General features: G+C 32.4%; 1 protein-coding gene across 7 annotated transcripts in view; it reads right to left on the reverse strand.

Moving 5' to 3' along the window:
* Nucleotides 1-24,749, reverse strand: part of LOC143230304 (dynein heavy chain domain-containing protein 1-like) — a 261,985-nt gene that overhangs the window by 59,011 nt on the left and 178,225 nt on the right. For 6 of the 7 annotated variants that reach the window (XM_076463582.1, XM_076463581.1, XM_076463577.1 and 3 more), the window contains 6 exons: nt 21,818-21,916; nt 17,940-18,144; nt 11,889-12,184; nt 8,485-8,842; nt 6,334-6,563; nt 4,621-4,772 (listed from right to left, as the gene is read on the reverse strand). In XM_076463582.1, coding sequence (XP_076319697.1) covers nt 4,621-4,772; nt 6,334-6,563; nt 8,485-8,842; nt 11,889-12,184; nt 17,940-18,144; nt 21,818-21,916 — 1,340 coding nt within the window. The remainder of the gene's footprint in view (nt 1-4,620; nt 4,773-6,333; nt 6,564-8,484; nt 8,843-11,888; nt 12,185-17,939; nt 18,145-21,817; nt 21,917-24,749) is intronic. The other variant, XM_076463580.1, reaches the window with a different exon arrangement.

Raw genomic sequence — 24,749 nt, forward strand, 5'->3', positions numbered from 1 at the left:
CCAGGTTTATGAAATTTTCAATAAATTTGCAAAGGAAGTGGAATAGCTCAAATTAAACATTTGATTTTACCACACTGTACACCATAATTCCATTTAAATTTTGTTATGAATTCATTAACAGAACAGTTTTGTTATCCTTTTGTAGTCCTGGGACAAAGAAAATTTATCTCAAAAAATATAAAAGATGTATTAAGTTTCTGCATTTATAATAAATATATATTTTTCAATAACCAACTATTTAAACAAGTAATAGGAGTTCCAATGGTAGCTAACTATTTTACTTGCACTGCAAATGTATATTTTTACTTTTATGAGAATAGGTTTATTTCAGGTAAGTTGTTTACTTTCCTCAGGTGTTAATTTACTATAAATTAAGTTACACTGTTGGAAGTATTCAGTGGGCTTTATTTGATTAGATATATTTATATCTTTATATATAAATATACTGGTGTCACGATTTTTTTAAGGTTAAGAGAATCAGTGATACATAGTGCATAAAGCAAATGCTAGTTTATGTGTGTTTTGTAAGTAAGTTATGTTCTATTCTTTCTTTAACATTACTTTCATTACCAGTTCTGGTTAGAATTGTATAAAATATGTATATTTATTTGTATAATTTTTCAATTTTTATTATGAGAATTAGTTTACATTGGTATCTTTCAATACAAATTTTTAAAAAATCTAAATCTCCTCTGCTGGCCAATCCTCTTGACATATTTCTGAGATTACAGTTGAAAATACTGCTATCAATGAGGACACACAACTAAAGAATCAATTATCACACACTAAATAGAAATTTTACTAACACTACAGACTTTTCCTTGTGACAATTAAAATTATCAAATTTCTTAGTTGACAAACCTTTTATCATAATTCCTATCCTGAAAACAATTCATTTCTTTAAAAACTTAAAGAAAAAGTTATAATATTCCCACACTGAAAATGTAGTTCCAATAATTACTTACCTTACTCATGTAAATAGCTATTCTCATTTAGTGTAATAATGAAGCTCTGTATGAAAATATTATTTTTTTTATACAAGCCATAAGCTTTCTATCTTTTCTCTATTGGAACTGAGTGATTCCAATGCATTTGTCATGCAAATTATCATGCATCAACCTTCCATACTCTGATGATGCAGGTGACTCCCTCTATTCAAGTCTTAACAAACTATGATTTAGAGTTTCGGAAGAGGATTTCAGTTTTCAGTGGGGAAGAAAGATGGAATTATGGATGGATTCAGTATAGCAAAATTATAATTTCCAATACAATACATTACTTCCACTCATATAAATAACTAGAATCTCACACTGAATAAGTGGAGGGACTGTTGTAAAGGAGAGAAAGAAGCATCCTAAGGGCACTTCCTAAGATAAGACAGTCAGATTCCAACATCTGGTGTGGGGAAGTGTACAACTTTTGAAATAGATATAATATTTGCCAATTGTAGAAAGATGTTGCATATATGGGCAGAAAACAGAGAAACACATCCAAATGGGAGAAAACTATAACTGTAAAGTATTAGAAAATTTGCAATATTTATAAAAATCAATCCAAGAAATTATAAAAGTGGCTAAAATGAAAAGGGTGTGCTTTTAGGTGTAGGGCACCTAGGGCAAGACAAACCATACACAGCAAGTCAACTACATCCAGAGTCCAAGCTGCTGACAACTGACATTCATGGGTGGAAGGATGAGATTCATACCTACAGAAAATAAACTACAATAAAAAACTCAGCTGCCAGGTACTGACATCCATGAAGGAATTAGGAAAGAGGACAACACTACTGGCAAAACGACTACTATCCAAAGCTCAAGCCACTGGAACTAATGCAACTAGTAAAAGACAATCATATCATAGGTAGTCCATATACCTGATTGAAGAAGGACCTCCAAAGGATGATGAAGTTGAAATGCCAACGAAAAAGTAAAATGTCAAACTGAGTGAGAAAACACTTGGAACAAGGTAAGGGAGAGAACAGTAAAGAGGAAGAAGCGAACTGAAGAAGGAAGGAGAAAAACACAGAACAATTACTAAGGAAGAAAGAGAGAGGAAAAGACACTACAAAAGAGAGTCATGCAGGCAATATAACAGACAAGGGTATATACATACAGAACATAGAATTTGATCTAGATCAAGATGAGGAAAGAGATGTGAAATGGAAGGAAGGGAAAGTAGCTAGAAAAAGGAGTTATCTTCATGAGTTACTAATGCGTTAGGAAAGAAAAAATGATTCTGAGAAAGAAGATATGCAGGAAGACATAGAGTACATGAAACACTGATGGAAAATAAACAGGACACTGATGTCCACTGGCAAATAGTAGAAGGAAGAAAAACACAAGGGAAAGTGAAACAAGAAGCACTGTGAGATTGGTTCAAACCCATGCAAAGTGAGGTAGTGCAAGACCACAATAATACAGCCATCTAGAATAGCAGTGAACCACAGTGGATGACAAATCCAGAAAGAACAAATCCATAGATAAAGTGTAGGAAATGTAAATACTTGTGAGATTGGAAAAAATGAAAATTGTGGGACAGTACTATCTGAAGATCCAAGACTAAGGAGACAGAAAACCCCTAATCCATAAATTAAGAGTGAAAATTCACTTAAGGAAACTGGGTAATCAGGAGAAAACCCTGGACCCAGATACCAATAATGGAAAAGTTCCATTTCTATTGAAAAATTTTCATGTAGGAAGAATGAACAAAACAAGTTAAAGAAAGCATAACAATCAGGAAAAGCCAGATCACCTCGCCAACGACCAGAAGAAAAACATACTTGAAGACAGAGGACGTGCAGGTAATAAAGAATCATAGAAATACGGTGTGTTGGATAACATAATATACCTAAGAAATTGTGTAGAAAAATACCATGTTAAGCCTAGCTGATTCTGCAGAAAGGGTAAAGTAAAACATGGCAAAATTCAGTGGAGTAAAAAGGTTATCAAATCCTCACTGTCCTGAACAGGTTCAGTTTGTTCAAGAGGAACAGTGGAACAAATACAAGAGAAGAAGGCTGACCTATATAATGATCAATCTTATGACGGATCATCACAGATAAATCCAATGATGGGTCTTTCCTACCTGCAGCCTGTGAAAATAGTGATAGAGGTATAACATCTGAAGTGGTAACATGAACTTCATAGTTCATTCAAGAAATAAATAAATCAAACAAAAGTGTTTGATGTAAAATATGCAAGTGTGAGAAAAAACAACAAACACTGAAATATTAAATTTAATTAAAAATTTCTTCAGTGTAAAGAGAAAATAATAAGGAAGAAATTCCACTTCAGAACTTAAACTACTAAATTCACAATTCACATGAAGAGCACCAAAAGAAAAAAAAAGTCTGAACACAAGTACTGCCAAACGAAAAGTTATAGTTCAGTAGCATTAAATAAAGGAGCCACATGCAATATGAGAGTATGTTCCACTCTTATTGGTGGAGGGTTGATGCATGATAATTTGCATGAGAAACATATCATTGGAGTTTGCCAATTTCAAAGAGGGGGAGATAGAGGGCTTGTGGCATGTGTAAACTTTTTTTTTTCATACAGAGAACAGCACTGCATGAGAATAACTACTTACGTCTGAAAAGATAATGTGTTGTATTGAAACAGAAATAAAACAGATTTCTATCCCAGCTATCTGTTACAATTATATTACAGCTAATACCAAATGTTAATTTCACAGTTTTGCTTTACACTCTTCTTTACAATATGCATTGAATATTTCTCCAAGTCTTGGAAGACTGCATCCGTTATTACTGTCATTAAAAAAAAAATCAAACATTCAGCAATTCACTTAACAGTTACAGGTCAATAAGAAAAACGTACCAGACAACAGTATATTTTGGTCCCACTATACTCCTTCTATTATTTGCATGAAATTTAAAAATAAATAAACAAAGTTAAAGAGGTACAGTTTTTTTATGCTCTCTTTCCTTTAGATATTAAAATTAGTTCAATTCTTGTGCCATCTTAATCCATTTATATAAATGTGGTATGTGATGTAAGGAAATCAAATTATTAAGTTCCATTAATATACACAAACATACCTCAAACAATCAATTCTAGTCATTCAGTAGCCAGTAATAACTCGTTCACTACCATTAATCCTTCATAAAACACTGTTCACGATGTCGTTCATTTACAAGTTATTGTCACATAATTATGTTGATAGGTATGTCTTTTATTTATTAACAATGGTATTTATGTTATTTAAGTCTTTATTTATCTCTTGATTAAATTCTTGTATTAATAATGTGTTTCTATACTTACTTTTTTAATGGTCTTTATGGCCATAAAAGTTTAAATTCTGTAAGCATGCAATTCCTTTAGGCTGTTAGTAAATGCATTAAAGAAAGGTTTATGTCAGACAGCAATAAATTTAAAATGGAGGAAGAAAATGTACATATTTTATCAAACTAACCATATAGTTCCAGCATGTTATGACTTTACAGTGATTGGCCTGTGATTTTATGAATGTTAGTGATGTAATCTACCACTAATATAGATGACTGATGCTTTTATTTGAATTTATTGTAAACCATTAAATGTTTTGTGAACTATTAAGGAATATTCATTCTGTTGTCATTGATGCAACTAATATAATACTTACATGAGTGGTCTTGATATTTGGATAGTGTTGATTGCAATAACTGCTAAGTCTGATAATGTGGTTTCATTTACCACTTCTTTCTCTTGATCAGATGCAGAGAGAAGAAAATCATCTATGTTATCTGCTAGGGCCCAATAAGAAGGAACATCCTGCTGGTTGGATATAAAAAAAGATGATGTGGAAAACATGGGAGACACTATAAAAATTCAATTCAAAGATTTTTCTTGTCTAAAACTAATCTACTGCAAAGTTATCATAAAAACAGCAAATACTATTAACAGATGAGACTTAGTTTTCATCATTCTGAAACTATGTTTCATGATTTAATATAATTCCAGAAATAAAACAAAAATTTGAACTGTTTGAACATGAAGAGTCATTAAATAAGAATGGGGAAGTTCTCACATGATTAGTCAACAACTACCATCAAAACAGAACCAATTACAGTGAAATGATGCACAAAAAATTGGATTGCTCATCTGGTTGAGCAGTCATGAAGTATTAATTTTCCAACAATTTCAGAATTTGTAAAAGGACTGTACACATCATAGGTAAAAATTCATATATAGGTTCTTGAAGTTCTAAATCCAACTATTTCTTTAAGCCCCAAACCCAACTATTTATACAAAATTAATTTCAGAAAATTCCCCTAGAAACAACACCATAATAACTGAAAATGAACTAGGACAATGACCACTGCATTTCAATTTGATGAATTTAACTAGGAAATAAATGTGTGTAATTATTAAAAACAAACATCAAAGTGTTTAATAGCTACTGTAATAACATACTTGTAATTACAAAACATGGAGCATCATAACCTCCAGAATTGATTACATGCAGTATTTACATATTCTAGTGTGTAACAGTTTACACAAGGCAAAACTTTCAGTGTATCATAACTTGTTATACAAGTTACATGTAACTACAGAATGTATACATTGTTTCATAGCTTAAAGAAGTAAATATTTAATAAACATAAGAATTCTGGCACTTAGTGAATAACAAAACAAAGCACATGTAGTTTTTACACATTCTAGAGTATAAAAGTTTACAGAGCTATGTTTGTGTATTACCTAAAACATTTTGGTAGTAATAACTTAAAAAAATAATAACATGTAAATGCTAAACATGTATAGTAAAAGACTTCTGTAATTTAGTATTTTATACAATTAAACAATATCCGAGTATTAGCACTCTATACAACTAACACTATGAAATTAATAAACTGGAGTAAACCCCTCAATTTAGACTTAATAAGAAGGAGCCCCTTTGAATGGGGAACAAAGATTTGTGATCATGGTTAACATAGCAAATAAAGTACCCCCAACTGCAAGCTCCCCCCTTCCAGTTCAAATATATTTTGTCTCGTATGCACTCTTAGAAGTCCATGGAACCAAATTCCCATTCATATTAATCATAAATCGATGTGAAATAACTAAGAATAAATACTTAACAATTAATAGTCCACAAAGATGTATTACAACTTAAATATAATATTTCATCATTTAGTAGAAGGAGCAGATAATTGTGTAATTATCAAACAAAAATATTTCCTGGCTTAGATTATGTTAAGCATGTAAATAATCAAGACTAAAGCAAGATACATTTCGATGTTTGCATGCACAAAAAATTAAGTGAATAATTAATAAGTGCTTAGTATCTTACAGTAATACTGTATATATGTGTGTGTTTTTAAAATATATATTACACCTTATCTGATGTAACAACATCTTCTGTAGTCATGCTCCAACTCACAACAGTAGAGCCCACATGAGATCTACTAGGTCTTGAATTATGTTTTTCTCCACCACCAGTCTGAGATTGGAATGAGTGATGAAACAGCATTACATGCTGGGACTTAGATGGAACAAACTGCCACATTTTGGACCAAATGTGTTTTTCTACTATGTGGATAATTCTTTGTTTAATCCATTCTTTCTCTGTATACGTTATATCAAAATTAGGTTAGTTCATGAATCTAACTTTGAAGAAAAATGTCACTTTCATGTTTTATAATATTATACAGATGACAGAAATATATATACACAGTCTAACTCTGTTTATTAGTTAGGACTGAAGCAACAATTGCCTAATATATCAGAATGATGTAAATAATAGTTAATTCTCTTTAAAACTATGACTAAGGTTTCCTTAATTGCAAAAAGAACAACACATAAAACAGAATTATTAATATAACATAAATATTCATAACAGATTAAACATAAAGTGTTTCTTAAACATAGTAGCCCAGCTGAGTTTCAGCTAGTAATAACAAAAGCTATAAAACCTTAAATAGTGTTTCCTATTTTGCTGAAGTATTAATAAAACTGAAAGCTTTAAGAAATTATGTTGTTGTTTTTTTGAGACTCGAGTATAGGTGGATATCCATTTAGAATATTTATTTAAATTACATAACTTTATTTAGTTCTAAAAAGTAACATTTCATGTTATCAATCTATAATTAGTCTGGTAAGATATGTTTGTTTTGACTTAGTCAGAGCCACATCCAAAACTGAAAGAACAGGAAGGCAAACTCAAGAAGGGCCCTTAGCTAAAATAAATTTTTGTTATATAAAGGCCCCCTTTTTGCAGGAAAAAAAATCACAGCACAATATTGCATAACTGTAAAAGTTTATTTTGAATATAAGGTTAAAGTGGAGGTTAAGATGACTTTCTCTACATGAATTAGGGCTAAGTGCACATCAATTTCTTAAAATAATACATAATGTACAGAACAGTAAAAAAACTGACTAGGGCCATGATCAGGCTAAGGCATAGAATGCAACTGTCTCCTTGCTTTTTCCCCAAAATTGGTGGACCCCTATAAAGAAAATTGTAGCATTCGAAACAAACAAAACATCATCAATTGGAAAACAAGTCCAGTCATTAAACAAATTTATTTTTTTTAAATTAAGCACTTAATAAAGATTCATGTGACTGTGAAGAGCTCTTAAATGAAAGTAAAAAGTAAACATAATGATTCATATTAATTTAATGATAAAAGTTATCTTCTGAAGTATGTTATTTCTTTATATCATCACAGGATTCAGATGCAGTGTGTGTGTTACCCTATTTTAATCATCAGTAAGCTAAATTTTTTATGTATTCTCCCTATTTTAGTGAATGTTATTCAACATTTATTATGGTATTATGTATTTGATGTCACAGTTATCAGCTATTCATTTTACCCTACACTGCTGATTTAGTAACAGTTACCAGTAGAGAAGAGTTAATACCAGTTACAGTGTAAAGGAATATTTAAAAAGCTATAGGTATACATTTTGGAGATTCTAGAGGTTATACAAATACAATATGTATACTGTATGATATATTTTTATTCTTCAAATGAACATCTCCTTGCAGTCAGGTTGATGTTGTTGATTCAAACGTTCAACATAAGCAAAATGAGTTTTTTTTATATATGTCAGTCTTCTGAAAATAAAGTTGTCCTTTTTCACTCTACTACCATTAGTTGATCCTTTAGATTATTTTAAACCTGAAAGTACAAGATGCTAACAACAGTTTTACTCAACCTGCTGAGAATGACAAGCTTTAACTATCAAAACTAGTTGTTTTTTTCATGCTTGTTATTTTTTTAATTATTTGTGCATTACTAAAGTTTATGTGTTATTAGTGTTTTGTTTCTTTATAAATGTTCAATGTCTCATGCCTCCTTATTTTAATTAATGCTAGGTTTGAATATTTCATTTTTTCCCATATTTTAATCATCACAATATACAAAAAATATAAGCTCTTTAACATTTAAAAATTTACAAGGAAATCTATCATAGCAATTAAATTAAGGATTTTAAAATATATACAAAGAGAGCTAACAAGAGTCCACAATGGACAAATAGTTACCTGTCCAGTCCCAAACTCTATCCATATAGACTCTTTGAGCTTCATGAATCCATACCTTAAGTAGCCAACAGAATGTTTGCTTACAGACTGTTATGGGTGGCTCTGCTTTTTCTGCCTTAGTTGCAAGTCTGGGAAGTTTAGAGTCTTGTCTCTTTTTCAGAGCTCCTTGAGATCGAGCTACTACTGAAGAAAGTTGGATAGATCCCTGTAAAGTAACTTTATCTCGTTTGACCAAAAGCAATCCATTTAGTAATTGTCTGATACTGTGCCAGCTAAATACACACAGTGGATTTTCTTCAGATAACTTCTGATGAGTACTGATGTTACAATGCAGTTCAAATGCACTTGAAACTATAGTCTGGGGAAGTATAAGGAGAAATTATGATTACAACAAAAATAGAATAAAAAGTTATATTAATTTTCTTGTTTCCATACAAGCTGAAGAAACACAAACAAAGTTAAGAAAAAAAAGAATTAGAACTTGTTCCATGATGAATAATAGTAGTTTCACTATTTTAAAATTTCTGTGCAAGTCTAACTGGCACTTACCTTTATGTACAAGAGTAATCTATGCAACAATAAGAACCAGAGGTATTGCTAGGTATTGGCATGTTGCAATTATTAAAGTACTGAAAAATCAGAATAGAAAATCTTGTTCAATTTAATACTGAAACACTAAAAAATAATCAAGTTCTGGAACTCAGAAGAAAAGTGTCAAATTTAGCAGCTTTCAGCACAAGCCTAAACAAGGGTGGAATTCTACTCTTCTCATATAAAAGGGAGAATAATCATTGGCCAAGCCAGATTTTTACATTACCAAGTTGTGTTCCTGCTGTATGCACTGCAAGACTCTAATTTAATAGAACAACCTGAAAACATGACAAAAGTTTTTTTGATTTTATATGTCAAGAAGACCTTCTGAGATGTCTTCTTGTCAAGCAAAAGATTTGACAATTAACTGCATATATCAGTGTGCTTTATATTGCAGTTTTGTTTTAGTATGAACGATCAAAACCAGGTAAAATTTATATGCCTTGTTGGTTAAAGTGTTGTTGTGTTGTCAATGTTGGCCTGATTTGGAATCCTAAATATTTGCCTGCATAAAGGTCGTTTCTTTGCTGTAATTTTGATGTGTTGACATGAGAGATACTGTTTAATTTGTACTTTATGAAGAATTGATGTGATATTACTTGTGACTTGTTTACAACTTAACTTTTCCTGAATTTGATATCTGTTTTGTATAATTACATTATTTCAAACAAACCTGTAAGCTCATCTTAATTTAGTGAGTTTATTTCTGTGTTTAAAAGATACTTTAGCACACCTTCTCATTGGCCATTAATAGTTAGTTGGTTAATAACAGGAGTAGTGCATAGTGTCAGCAAATTAATGTTGGTAAAATAAGTTTTGGTAAAAATAGTTGATTGTTGAAATAGATGGTGGTGTTGACTGTTTAATAAATTAGGATGAAATCGTAATTAATGAAAAATCTGAAGTTGAGAGTTTAATCTTGTTCATTGCAACATCATTTTGTTTGAGTGTTTAATTTTATTTATGCTGAAAAAATAATTTTCTTTCTCCATAGGGAAAAGATATCAGGTAATTTTTTTAGCAGTAAATTTGCATCACAGCAATATCAAAAAGAGTAAACAGGAAATGAAAAGCAGCTCACACAGGATCATCTGTCTAATGCAGAAGGAAACAGCAGTAGAGGCTTTAAGTATCAGGCCAGTGAATTTCAGCACAGCTTCAGAGGCTTCTGATTTGAAAGACATTGAGAATGATTTAGTGACTTCTAAATTTAGCTCAGATAAAAAAAACCAAAAAACTGTTACAGTTTTTGGTTACACGCTAGTTATGCCAGGTGCATTCTGTGAACGTACTGATAACACATTTTGCCGTTGTTGTGCAATTCCTTTCACAAATGAAGTATCCAACAGCCATTGGCCTACTGGTAAAGCTGCACAAATTGCCTATTATGCTTATATTTCATTCTATCCTTAGCACAATAAAGGGCTTTCATAAATTGCTCCAAAAATAAATCTTGATTTGGCAAAAGTAGTCTATTTTTAAAGAACCAGTATGCAGCACTTAAAATAATATCAGAATGAAAAATGAAAAATGATATACAAAAAAGCAATGGCCTTGTGCACCAACAACAGCACTGACAGCCAGGAAGCAACAGTGCAAAGGAGAAAACAACAACATATGGATGATTTTGTGGTTGAAATTGCATGTAGTGTATGTGAGGATGTCAGCACACCAGATAATAAAGACAAATTATTATATGTGTTAGATAATGTACCTTTTGAACTTAACCAGTTGTTCTTTAGCATTAAAGCAAAGTTAATGATGGGAATACAGATATGTAGTCCACTCTCATTAAACTTTATCTCTGTAAAGGCACTACAAAACATAACTCCAAAGAAGTACTTGTTGTTAAAAATGATTTAGATGGTAAATGGAAGAATGGCAAAAATTTCACCATAGAAGATGAGTACCAGCTTTCAGACTCTGTCATGCTTCCAACCATAAGAAAAGTTGTATAATTTTAATTAACTATCCCAGTAAGTAGGTGTAGCTTTGGAAGGTCCTACAGTGTTTTAACACGTCTTCAAACCTGGCTGCAAAACAATACGGGACAAACTAAGCTACAGCACCAGGCAGTGCTTTCAATTGAAAAATGTGTGCTGGAACTTGTGTCTGAAAATGCTGTCATTGATCACTTTGTTAAAGGACTAAACAGAAAGCATGTGCTGACAATTCCCATATAATTTCTAAGTAAACATTTTATATTATATGTATATATATCAAAACAAAGCTTAATATTTAAAGATATAATGTCCACTTATGTGTTTTTACAGAATAACTTTGCATTTGTAAATTAACAGTTACTATGTGACTGTTTAAATTAATTTACATATTGTATTGCTTGATTCATACTACTAATATAGTTTAATACACCACTTGTATACCATTGCATTTTGCATTCTAAAAAAATGTTGAAATACCTACTTATTCTTCAAAGTGGGGAGGCTATGGGTCCAAGCACCAAATATTTTAAGTACCTAGTGATACCTCTTATAAGAACACGTTTTTACTTCTTCCAAAAAAAAAATGACTTCAGCTACATTGTGAAGTTTATTTGACTGGCTTATAAAAATACCAAATGCATTATACGTGCATTATAAGTTTAGTTGAGCAATCAATTTAATGTACAAATAAAAATATCAATCATTTACTCTTAAGATCCACATGGCTTACTAAAACAGCAAACATGAATATGCTTATAAGCATCTACATATCTGAAATTATGCACACTGAACATCTAGATAATAATAATATTAATGTGATTATGCATAATTCAATAATTATAACATTTTAGTGAGTATAAGTCAATTTACCTCTACAAGTAGAGCATGGTTTTGAAGTATGCTCTTGGGAAACTGTGAAAGCCAGTCAGACAAAGAAGAAGAATATATCTGTAGAAAAGAATCTTCATTTGGTGTGGACAAATGAAGATTCACAAAATGTCGACGTAGACGGGAACTCAAAACTTGTAGATTCAAGGGTGGATTTGATGTTGCACAGCTCACTATTACATCCAGATTGTTCATGTCTATGTGCCTGGTAGTGCCACCTACCAGCAATTTTTTAACAGAGCACAAACTTCTAATAACCTCTTGGACAGAAAATAATCCTAAGTATGAAAACAAATTCTTTTACTGTTGCTTATTCCTGGAAATTAATTATATAGAGACATGATACAGCTATACACGAATATATAAATGTAGTAGTTACTCAATTTGCATATGTAAATGAGAAACAGCTAATACAACTTAAAACAAGTTTACTTTAATTTCTTTCAATATATTTCTCTTTTCCTCATTATTTTTAAGTTTATATGAATTGACAGTATGCAAATATCATACACTTCATTATCCTATATTATATATTTTGTATTGTCAACAATCTTATCTACTGTTTCATGAAATATTTGCAGCATCCTGTTTGACAAGATTTATAGGAGGAGAATCCACATGATTTTTACTTCAAGTGGAGTGGAACAAAATGGAGAAAAATTCCATACTAATCAATTAAAAAGGCACGTGTGCACAAAATTACAATGAACACCAGTCGTCTGGCAACCTGAAATTCAAATGATACTAGAAAGGGGTGTGCCAATGTAGTGCCAATTGGTTCAGTTACACTCTGAACAACATTTACCTCAAGTAGTGAACCTCCTTAAAGTGGAGCATCAGAGGAACTACCCAGTGTAGATTTTTGGAATGGATAGATAAGTAGCATACCTGTACAGGCAATGCTCACAACCAATAATAAACTAATATGCTGATGAACCCAATCTGCTTTTTCATTCCCTGGAACATTTTCTGCTTATATATACAAGTGAGAACTGGAAGGAAGTAAAATTGGGATGAATGAAAAATACTCCTCATGAGGTGCTAAAAGCTTTGGGAGGCAAGATCGACCTGCAGAAAGGATAACGTATGTGGAATGAAATATAGTATGTGAAACACTGATGACAAAAATATCAGACCAACAATACCCACAGGCTATATGGAATAGAAAATAAATATTGAGGGATAGGTGATACAGAAAACATGAGGATAAAGTTTCAAGTGAAAGTACTGTGAGTCAGTGAGGAATAATATTGACATGTCAATCCAGAAGAACCATCTAATGAGGAGGTCGACGAATCTATAAGAAATGTATTAAAAAGAAGATGATAAGGGAGGAAAATATAACACGACACCTGTAAAATGGAAAGAGCTGGACAAGGCTGCTCATTAATCTGAAATGGAAGAGACAGAATCACCATGGTTTAACAGTCAGGTAAGAAAATCCATAAGGAGAATCATCATGTTTTAATGACCCATGGCAGAAGATGTTCCACTCATGTTGATAAACTGTAAAAGAGGAAGGGTGAACATGCTGGGCTAAAATAGAAGTGACAAGCATGGACAATCCAGATCTCCTTATATAAGACTGGAAAGAAGCCAGACTTGAATTAGAGGGTGAGATGAAAGACTGGTGACTGAGGCTGATGAAGGAATAATGAAGAGTGAAATAACAGAGTGTATTTTGGAACTGAAGGTGAATAGAAAGCTAAGGTTGTGCCAGCCAGTAAAGAGCAATCAGAAGAACCTGCCAAGGAGCCTCAAAGAATGACCAAAATTTCCCATAGATATTAAGATAGGTATAAAGGTACAAATTAATTCAGTTATGACTAAGAACATCTACTGTAAGAGCCTATGTATGAGGAACTGAATACCATAAATATGTAACTTGATGTTGAGAAAATTGATAAAAGTATCCAGAAAACATTAGGGTCAAGGAGTCATTTCATAGGATGGATATGAATCAGTCAATAAAGATGAGGTTGAAAGCACCTGGAATATGACACATTATGAGATGTATCTGCAGCATGTGGGTCTAATAAAATTGTTCCAATGTTCAACCACAAAGGAAATAAGAACAAGTGTCTTCTTGGTGATTGATATAGGAGATAACAATGGAACTGTCTGAATGGATTATGACAAGTCTGTTGCATACAATAGGAAGAAAATAGTCCAAAGCATGCTGTACTGCCAGTTGCTCTAAGACATTGATATGGTAAACTCATTTGTGCTGAGATCACCATCCAGAAGCCTTTGGGAATTGACTCATGCACCCCAGCTCAGAATAGAAGTAAATCTGGACTAGTGAGAGAAAGCAGTACCTCATTGTAGTGTTGTCCTTTTTTCACCACCAATACAGGTAATCTAGAATGGAAAGAGGAAGAGTAGTTGTGGAATACAAGGGATTCCAAGCAAGATTCGAATGGTTGTGCAAAGTCTACCAAAGACAATGCATATGTGCATAACCTAAGAGGATAAGGGGTGCATGGAAGTCCAAGTCCTCAAAAGATATATAATCTTGCATGTACAAAGAGCGATAGAAGAAAAAGTCATGGAGAACTGCAAGCTTCATCAAATGCTGATGAAGAAGAAAAGAATGAGCCCAACTTTAAGAACTGTCATAAAACACACCAAAGTGGATAATATATTAGATAAGAATGAGGAAATACTTCTTAGTCTTAATAATCCAACTCATACAAGCTGCTTCTCTCAAGAGCAGACAATGGGGTTGAGAAGACTCTAGTTTGAGAGGATCTAACAGGAGTCAGTCATCTATGTAGTGGTGGAAGCATAACTCTAAGCATGCAAAAATCAAGTAAAGGCTTTAACCACTCAAAAAAAAACAAAAAGCACACACCTGGTACTGAGGCAAGCTCAAAGGGAAAGTGCAGGACTGAAATAGGGGTTGAACTAACAGGAAATGAGAATATAGAGGTAAGCATACAAGATATCCACCTTGGTCATCCACATACTTGGAGAAAAACCCACCAATAGTAAGAAAATATTCCACCATAAAGAATGAAAGATACAGAAATTGGTTGAGGTGGGAAAAATCAATTATAACTTGCCAGTCCCTGATCTTGGGAATGACAAAAAGCCTAGAGTAAAATCCAGGAGAAGAAAGACTGACAGATTCTATAGTTTACTGTGAAAAATAATTTGCACAGCTTTGGAAAAAGACTGACTGGTCATGGGATCCTGAGGCAATGCAAATGATACTGGAGGTGATGAGAGGAATCTTGGAGAAGGTCTAATAAACTCTGGATCACCCAGTGCCATGTTTAGGGACCCACAGACCCCATAACTGCTGGGGACCATGTGATGCATATACAAAACATAGCATAGCAGAAAATTCTCTGGCAATATGGATCTTTATATATACTTTTTTATTCTGTTTATTTCCAAAACCATTGCAGTGTCATCTTTTCCTCACAAGATTTGTATCTAGTTCTTTAATAACCTGATGCTGCAAAAAGAACAGAGTAGAATGTGTTTCTACACTTACACACCCTTCTATGCATAGGCATGTGCAGGAGGGTGGCAAAGCATGGCACCTCCCTCCTTCCAGAAAATGGGAAGCAATATTTTCATTTTTTTTTTATTCACTTCACAATTCCACACTATTTATTACATTTAATTTTAAATTCTAATAAAAGTCAACAGGTTTGTCAGCAGGCTTTACTTAATATCTGTAGTTGTCTACCTTGTAACTAAATATTGAAAAATGTTGCTATCATGATAGCTTCATGTTAATTGGGCATTGCAATTGTCACTCATGTAATTAAAGAGACAGACATAGTCTTGCTGACATTCCCAGAGCCCTGACACAGTATGATCAGGGTCAAACTTTTACCACTTGATGGTAATACCAGCAGAAGATCAAAGGGGCTAATGCATTCTTACAAACATCACCTGAGACAGCATGGTTGGGATCAACCTCTTGTCAGTATAATACACAGAGAAGTATTATTGCCATAAGTGCCAATATGACAACGTTGTGTCATGGCTAATATAATAAGGAGTAGGCTGTTACCAGCAAGTTTCTGCTTTTGGGAGAAACATACAAGCTGTTAATTTACTTCTCTGAAAGACATCAGATCATAAGGCAAGAAACACTCAAGTTAATTCTGTAAACACACTCTGTTTTTCGTTATGATTTTGTTCAGAAGTGTATTAAAAAACTTCAAAACTATTCAATGCATTCTTCTTAGAGAACTTGAACATTTATATCGATCAGTTATTCCTTTCTCTTCAGGTCTTCCTCTGCTCTAAACACTATGTAGTTTGCAAAACTTTCTCCACCAACATCAGTGTTTCCTCTATCCAGGTGCTGTTTAAAAGCATCTCTTTCATATAATGTAATCACTTTTCTCAACAAAGCATTCAGCAAGGGTTTCTATATAGGAGTGTTGTGATTATTAATGTCGTAAGTTGCAAATTTATATGCCAATTTGCATTTTCAACAGTTATACTTTATTTATTTTAAACAAACTGATGTTTCTGGTGCATAAATTCTTAAGTTAGCATTTCTAGAATGAAGGCTAACTAGTCCTCCTCTATTCTACCTCTATCACCAGGCATTTCAGGATTCAGAGCTAAACTAAGTGCTTTTCCTTCAGGTGTAACAGTTACAAATTGCACCACACATAGGGAAATGCTAGCTTCAAAGAAATTGCAACCCAAAGCAACCAAAGTGTTACAAGATACTGTGATTGTTGTGAAATTTATGAAATCAGGGGCTTGCAGAAACAAGTTTTTTGTTGTTTTTTTCCATTCTTGGCAGAGAAAAGGAATTTACATACAACAAGCTCCCACTGCTTGCAGAACCACAAGAAGTACCCAGTCCCATTGTACACGTGAAAAACAAATTTCATAGTTTTTGTTGGAATGCAAACCCATACTAGCGATATATTTTATGGATGAAAAGTTGCTTCTATTACCATATTACCTGGCTGATATTTTTGATAAACTCAAGGATTTTCATTTGTGAAGGTCAGAATAGCAATATTTTGCTGCTGAGTGACAAAGTGTCTGCACTTAACAAACATTTTGTGCTGTGGAAAACCAGTTTGAAAATGAAAACTGTGAAAGGTTTTCTCATATCAGTAAGTACTTGGAAAAAAATGAGTTAAATCACAGTTTCTTATTTGTGACATTCTTTCTATTTATCTTAAAACTTCAGTATAAATTTGCAGATTAACTTCAAGAATCAAAGGGAGAACACGATTAAATCAGAAATTAGCATAACATTTCATCTACTCATAGTTCTTTCCAGTGATAAAACTTTTCATGGAGAATTCAAGTCAGAACCTTCTGGTACATCTAGATGCTAGTTCATAAAGAATATTCTGATCAGTCAAGTAAAGTGATGAATATGCTTTTGATCTTTATATCAACCTCTCTGAAAAAGCCAGTGTTTACTGTTTTGACAGCAATCAAAATAAAATAATGACCTCATTTTATGGTAGAGGGGAATTTTCAAGTTGCTGTGTCAACAATTCAGCCAAGAATGGACCTTATATTCCCCAAAGCTCAAGCCCATCCTTCACACAAAAATTAAAAGTAAATTTACTGTTTGTCTTATGCTGAGTATCATTTTAATATTTATTTTATTTTAATATGGGGTGTGGGAGAAAAGAGGGTAACAAAATGCATGTTTGAAAAGATAGGGTTACCACAAAAAAGATTGAGTACTACTACATTAATAGAAGGACATAATTAAGGAGTTTAATATGATTGTTGGTATTTTGCATGTGTATGATAAATTAACAATGAGGAAATGATCAGTTTATTGAAATATAAAACAATTTAGATGGAAAAAATATTCTGAAAAGGTAAATGTACAATGTTACTATCACTGATTAATTAAAACCATTTAGAATTATGAGCAGCACATAAAATGTTTCTTCAAAAACCACTAATTAGTTACTAGTACATTAAAAACACTAAACTGAGATAGGTGAAATCATTATTCCTTTAAAAATAGTAAAACACTTGTTACATAAAATATGCAATTCATTTTATGACATGACTAACCTGATAATCCACCACCAAGATGCAAGTCATCTACACAAACAAGTAGCCTTCGCCTGTCTCCAACTTGTAATGGTGCTAATGAAGCTTTATCTCCATTTGACCTAACCCTCTTTTGCAACATTTGTAAAATTTGACACAGCTCAGCTGGATGGTAACCTGCACTCAGTGAAACCATAGTGGAATTCTGGTATGTCCTGTTGATATGCTATTTTAAAATTGTTTAGGAAGCGTACAATAAATACATTTTATCTTAAACGTGGCAGTATCATACTGAGTCAAGATGCTGATAAGTCTCCAATAATCAAATTTATATCTAGGATCCTCATTGAATACCTTTGTTTTAAGAACAAAATCCAAATTAGGGCTAATTCCCAAAATAACCATCTCCTATCCTGAGTGTTAAAATATCAATCTTGTTGATTACTCTTTACTAAATACAAAACAGTTTCTACAAAATAACTTTAATCTCAATCAGGTATACAAATTAAGAGATGAGAAGAGATGTCTGGAAAAGATTTCCGCTCCTTAACTATCCATGATGCAGTCATATAAAAGAAATAAAATATTGGATTATTCTTGAAAAATTGTCTCAGACATGCCAAAAAATACAGTAGTTAACACTTAACTTTACAGTGGACTTATTTATCATGCTAAGTTATTATTGGAAAACCCTAGTCCCCCTCAAATATATATTATGATCTAGATTCAACCTTGTTGTGGGTATATTAAATTTTCTGAGAATAATGATACAGTAATTTAAATACAACTGTATCAATATTCTTGGAAAATTGTGTTAGACATAATAGTGTACATTCAACCCTATAGTGGCTTTATTAAAATTATTAGATCATTCTTTATTTTATTTATTCATTTGAATCAACTAATAAAAAAATACCAACACTAACATTAATGAAATTACAAGAGTTGTTAACTCAAAGTTATAATTTTCAAGCACTGAAAATGTATTTCTTATATATACCTACCTCCTCTCACAACATTAGCTATTATTGCTATGTACTGCCTATTAGGGTATGAGGAAAGGTCTCTGAAGTTGCCAAGAGATCTTGAGCAAGTTTCCAATGATCATAAAGAACCCACTGAAGGGACTAGATATGTGTTTGACAAAGATGGACCAGTGACATCATTGAAGACCACATCCACTAAAGTGAAAGAACCTTGCAAACAGAAAGAGCAAAACAAACTAATGTTTCCACAAAATGTAGTCCAAAGGAAGAAGGTTGGGTTTGATTGAGATAAGTATCAAATAAGACACCAAAGTAGACAATAAATTGGGCAAGATGGAGGAAGGAAATTCTCAATTTAATTAACCAACCGACCTGAGCAACAACTTGAAAGATCTGACCAGAAGAAGCAGCTGTCCATGTAATGGTGATATCACATCCCTGAAGCATCAAGATTGCAAACAAAAGCTCTGACCACTTGATAGGGTAAAAATGACTATATGGTAAAATGGGGTAGTGAAACAAATCGATTGAAGCTTGACAACTTGATGGCAGGCTTCCAGTCTCACGTTTTCTTGGGTACAACAAAGAAAATTCAAACAAAAACATTGTGAAAAATGTAGAACAGGTTCAATAGCCTACTGAGATAGTATGTCTTGAACTGCTTCTGGCAGATGCTATCTGTTTGTTGGACCCTGAGGCAAGGGGAAGAAAATGGGTATAAGTGACAGGGGAGTTGGGGAAAGAAAATGAATCATGAATCCTTCTGATAAAACTTGAAGAGCCCAACATTCCCTTACAAAAGGATGTCAGTGATGAAAAAAATCAGAAAGTTGAGCTCCAAGTGGAGAGTCACTGATACTAATGATAATGTTATATGGATCATCAAAGAAAATGACTAGACAAGGCATTCCAAGAAGAAAAGATGGGTGAGGATTTGGTAAGAGAAGGATAGGAAAATGTAAAAAATTCTTTATTCGTCTTCTTCTGAGACATACGAGCAGCAAGCTTGGAAAGGAAAACCGTTGTTGTAGTGATGCAACTTGTGACTCTATTGACTCAGGAACTGTGCAAAACATTTTATAAGGTAGACATTGGGCAATATATATATAAATCCTGAAAACAAGATGACTGGAAACTAATTTGAGTTCAAATTGCATCACCAACTAGAAGGTCTTAACAACAGAGAAGCCATATACGCAAGGTCAGAGACAAAGAAGACATACAAGCCAACATGCAGGAAAGAAGGTAGAAGATTTCTGGAAAGAAGGTAGAAGATTTCTGGAAAGAAAAAAACTCTCAGGATTTTTTATGGAGAGCCTCACTGAGGAGATGAATGGGAGAGAGATATTGCAAAAGAGTTATGAGGGTCAGGTGAAGGTAGAAAATTGGGCATGGGTCAGACTTACAGGAGATTTGGGGACCTCATCCCAAACAGGCAAAACAGAATCTAAAAATTGTTGGTCAAGAAAAATAAAATCTGCAAACTGATCTGAAGCTCATTGAGACAAGGCACACTAAACCCATCAATTAATTGTAAAGCAAAATAGTCAGCATCTACCTGAATATCCAGGGAGGGAGGAAAAAGAAATAGAGATGGGAAGAATAGTCATGTAATAAGGAAGGATGCAGTTCACAGGAAATAGGGTCAAGGAATAAAACATCATATATTTCAGAAGTGAATAAAAAAGACTACAGTAGGCTGAACTGACTCTTCAGGTGGGGCATGGAAAGGCATGATAAAATCAGCAAGTGGTGCAAGGTGTGGAGGTTAAAGTTGACCCATGTAACATTCAGTACCTCAGCAAATAAACATCAGTAACTCCCTCCAACTATACACCTTCACCTGAGGCCTGTGGCATACTATTAGTCACAGGTAAGACCCCTGAAGTGGTAACATAAACTTCAGAATTCATAAGCATGAAGAGTCAACCAAAAATCAAAAGTATAAATAACAATTTCACTGCAATAAACTGAGTTTAAATTAAAGAAAAGAAAAATTATGAATAAAGTTAAATATAATATAAATGGAAATCACTTCACAAGTATAGTAAAGACAAATGTGAAACTAGAAAAAAAAAGGAATATCTTCGAGCAAAAGTGTTGTCAAATGAAAAGTGATAGTTTTGTTGAGATGTATAGAGAGAGCCACATGCATCACGTGATTGTATTATGCTTCTATTGGTGGATAAGTGATGCCTAATAGGGGGAGCAGAAGAATTGTGGTATGTGTAAAGAAAAAGTTTGCATAAAGAGAGCAGCACTGAACGAGAATAGCTAATACTGTATTTAAAGTAAGTACCATATGGTAACAAAGTGTATGCAGTTACAAAAATAAATAAAGGAATAATCAAAATCTTTATTATACTAATATTTGGCTGGCTTCTTATCAGCAAGAATAGCTACTGTGGCTGAGGGCAAAATAATTAAGAACAAGAGAGTTATCAATTTAAAAAACAGCAAGAGAACTATCGAAATTCACCTCACATACTCTATGGTCAAAGCATTGGTAAAGTATTTCATGCCTTTGATTTATATACATATTTCAATCAATGGTTTACATACAGTTTAAAGGAAGGCAAACTGCATGGCTTGTTGCATCACATACATGTTTACAACCTTAAATAATTTAATAATTTATCTGATTACAGTACATATAGAAAATACATGGAATATTTGAAAACATTAAATAAATATACCTCAATCAACATATATTCTAAACTAATTATAATGAGTAAATTAGTAGCTGTTCCAATCATAAAATTTCTTAAAATCATGGAACAAGTTAATTCAGTTATTGAATTTTATTTTGTTTTGTACTTCAACTAAAGCAATTTTCAAATATGTAAAATTCATGATAAAATGTATGACAAACTATGCACATATTGTGATAAATATACTAAAAACTACTCTTACTTTCAACAATGCTGACTTCCCTGATCCAATCTCTCCATTAATCAAAATTGGTTGATGTGTTTTCATTAGCCATTCCAAAAGTATAAGAGTTCCAAAGTCCTACAGTAAATAAAAAAAGCAAAACAAACACAGTTGTAAGTCAAATATAGTAACTTTTGTAAAAATCCCAATACATTTTTCATGTAAGATCAAATGTTTCCATGAAACCACATTTAACAAACAAAACAAAAGTATTGACAAAAATAAACATAACAGTTTATGTTTAATGCAAAACAAAACCAGCTGACTAGAACTAGAAACACACAAACTAATTATAATTACCAGAAAATCAAAAAATTCCACCTGAATAAAGAAAGAAAATAAAAAATGCTAAATTTGAAAAGTGTCCTACCACAGTCTTTTTATGCTGTTAATTAACTTTAAAAAATTCTTTCTTAGTGAAGGAACTGAAATTCTTAAAGTTGTTGATAAATTTACCAACTGCCATGTAAAATTATATACAAGACAGAACCTGTAAAAGCACATAAATTTTTTGTCATAAAAAACTACAACTATACCTTAAACATGAAATTATTGATTAAATTTTATTAATGAAGAATATTTATGATTAAAATAAACCAAAATAATAATTAAAAATCTCATAAATAAACATAAAAATAAAGGACTAAATACCACATACCTCACTTTCCTATTTAATGTATATACATGATTAAACATGCTATTTTAAAATTAGCATATATACATACCTCACTTTCCTAGTTAATGTATATACATGATTAAATATGCTATCTTAAAATTAGCATATCACATGACAATATGAGATGATACAAAATTAAAGTGAAATAACATGTATCAAAACTATATTTTTCTTGATGATGAGAAACCCACTTGAATTAAAAATGTATCTCAGAACAGCTTATACGGGTGCCCATACCAACTGTTCTGAGATACATTTGAAGAAGTACATTTTGACATTGTATTACCTAAATGATGTGGTTTCATCTAAAACTAACTGCTTTTGTGGAAGGTATCTAAAACCCTTTTCTAACAATATATTTTTCTTATACTTAGATCACAAAGATGTGTTCAGAAGGGGGATTTTGAATTTCCATGATGGGGGTATTCCTTATAATTAATGGCATTGAATTAACTCAGGGCAACAGGATCTTCTAGAAAAGACCTGCAAAATGTTATAGTGTTGCCATTTCAACTAACATGTGGCACCTTGTAATAACTTAAAAGTCATGAACACAAAAATCAGTGGCAAAAACCATCCATACATCCCAGTCAATATTGCACAACATTATCAAGGATGTTTTTCTGAAAAAGTGTCACAATTTATGCATATAAAAGTTTTTCCATGACATTTCAAGCATCTGGAGAATTAAATGAGTATTTGTGTTTTACATATGTAATTACAACAGTTAAGTCATCAGATCTATAGTCTAATGATTTGTGTATAAATAGATTACTGAAATGGGCACTAAAAGGATTATTAAAACCATTAATGAAGAGAGGTGTGCTATTAAAATCATAGCTTTATGACAAAGCCTTTTACAATTAAAACATTAATTCAGCACTACTGTCAAGATGTACAATCATCTGACAGAGCAGGAACGTACATAGTAATGTAGAATGTCATGCTGTGAGGTTCCAAAATCATTTTAATATAACATATTCAACTTCTATATTCTATATTTCCTACATTTATATATTTTTATAAACATGCTAAATTTGGACAAGATCATGCAGTAATTTAGCCCTGAAGGTTACTTTCTGTTGCAATCACAGAAATTATCTACTAAGCAATAGAACGATTATAGTTGTATCTTACTTTATATTGTGTTTGAAGGAAAACTCTGCAGTTGTAAGATTGAACAGATATTTTTTAATATGCACAAGCCAATTTTCTTATTGGTCAGCTACAGAGAGATGTGAGCTATTTAGTATTTTCAAACAGATTTGTCCCTGACATGGAAAATCCAATATCTGTCTGTGAACTCTGTTGGATATACAAGACTGTTTAGCTTAATAGTTTATTATTTAGTTTATTTAGTAATTTAATATTTAATGAGTATTTAGTTTTTGTAACAAGAGTGGTAAAGTTAATTGTTTTAAAAGTGATAGTTATGACAAACTTCATTACCTAACTCAGTAAAAATTATACATTTTGAGTGTAGTTCAATTGTTGTAGTATTCTTGAAACCTCAAAGTTCTCCTCACTGTGTGAGTATTCTTATATCATACCAAATTTTGGTCTGTAGATAAAGATCCAGCTCTCAGTTGGACAAGTTATGTATATGTATAGGTAATAAAGCACGTACAAGTCAAGAAAAAGTCCAGTTCAATCAGAAAAATTAGTTTGTGAAAGAAAATATGAAGTTAGCAGGTGTGTGTGTGTGATTAGCCTTAACAGGTAATCTCTCTATTGTGTTTCACAGCATTATTGTAACAACAAAGACAGGAAAAACAATTTGTTTTGCAGGTTTGGTTCCAAACGTGAACATTTGATGAAAGTTATAATTTTTCTATACTGAAAATATACTTCTAATAGGTACTTCCCTCTTCTCGCAAGAACAACTATTCCTTTTTATTGCTGTCCTCTATATGCAACAATTTTATTATGCATGCCACAAGCCTCCTCCACCTCCTATTGGAATCAAATGATTCTAATACCTTTCTTACATAAATCATGATACGTCACTTCTTCATCAACAGGAGCTTAGTACACTCATGTGATGCATGTGATTCACTCTAGTTGCCTCTCCCAAACTATTACTTTGAGGTTTAGCAGATATCAGAAGCACTCGAAATGAGTGGACAGGAAGGGTGGGAAGTGTGAGAAAAGAGAAGTACTTATAAGAAATACATTTTCAGTATAGCAAAATAATAACTTCTAATATGGTACTTCCTTTGATTCACAAGATTAGCT

This window comes from Tachypleus tridentatus, chromosome 10 (assembly GCF_004210375.1).
Source record: "Tachypleus tridentatus isolate NWPU-2018 chromosome 10, ASM421037v1, whole genome shotgun sequence".
NCBI lineage: Eukaryota > Metazoa > Arthropoda > Merostomata > Xiphosura > Limulidae > Tachypleus > Tachypleus tridentatus.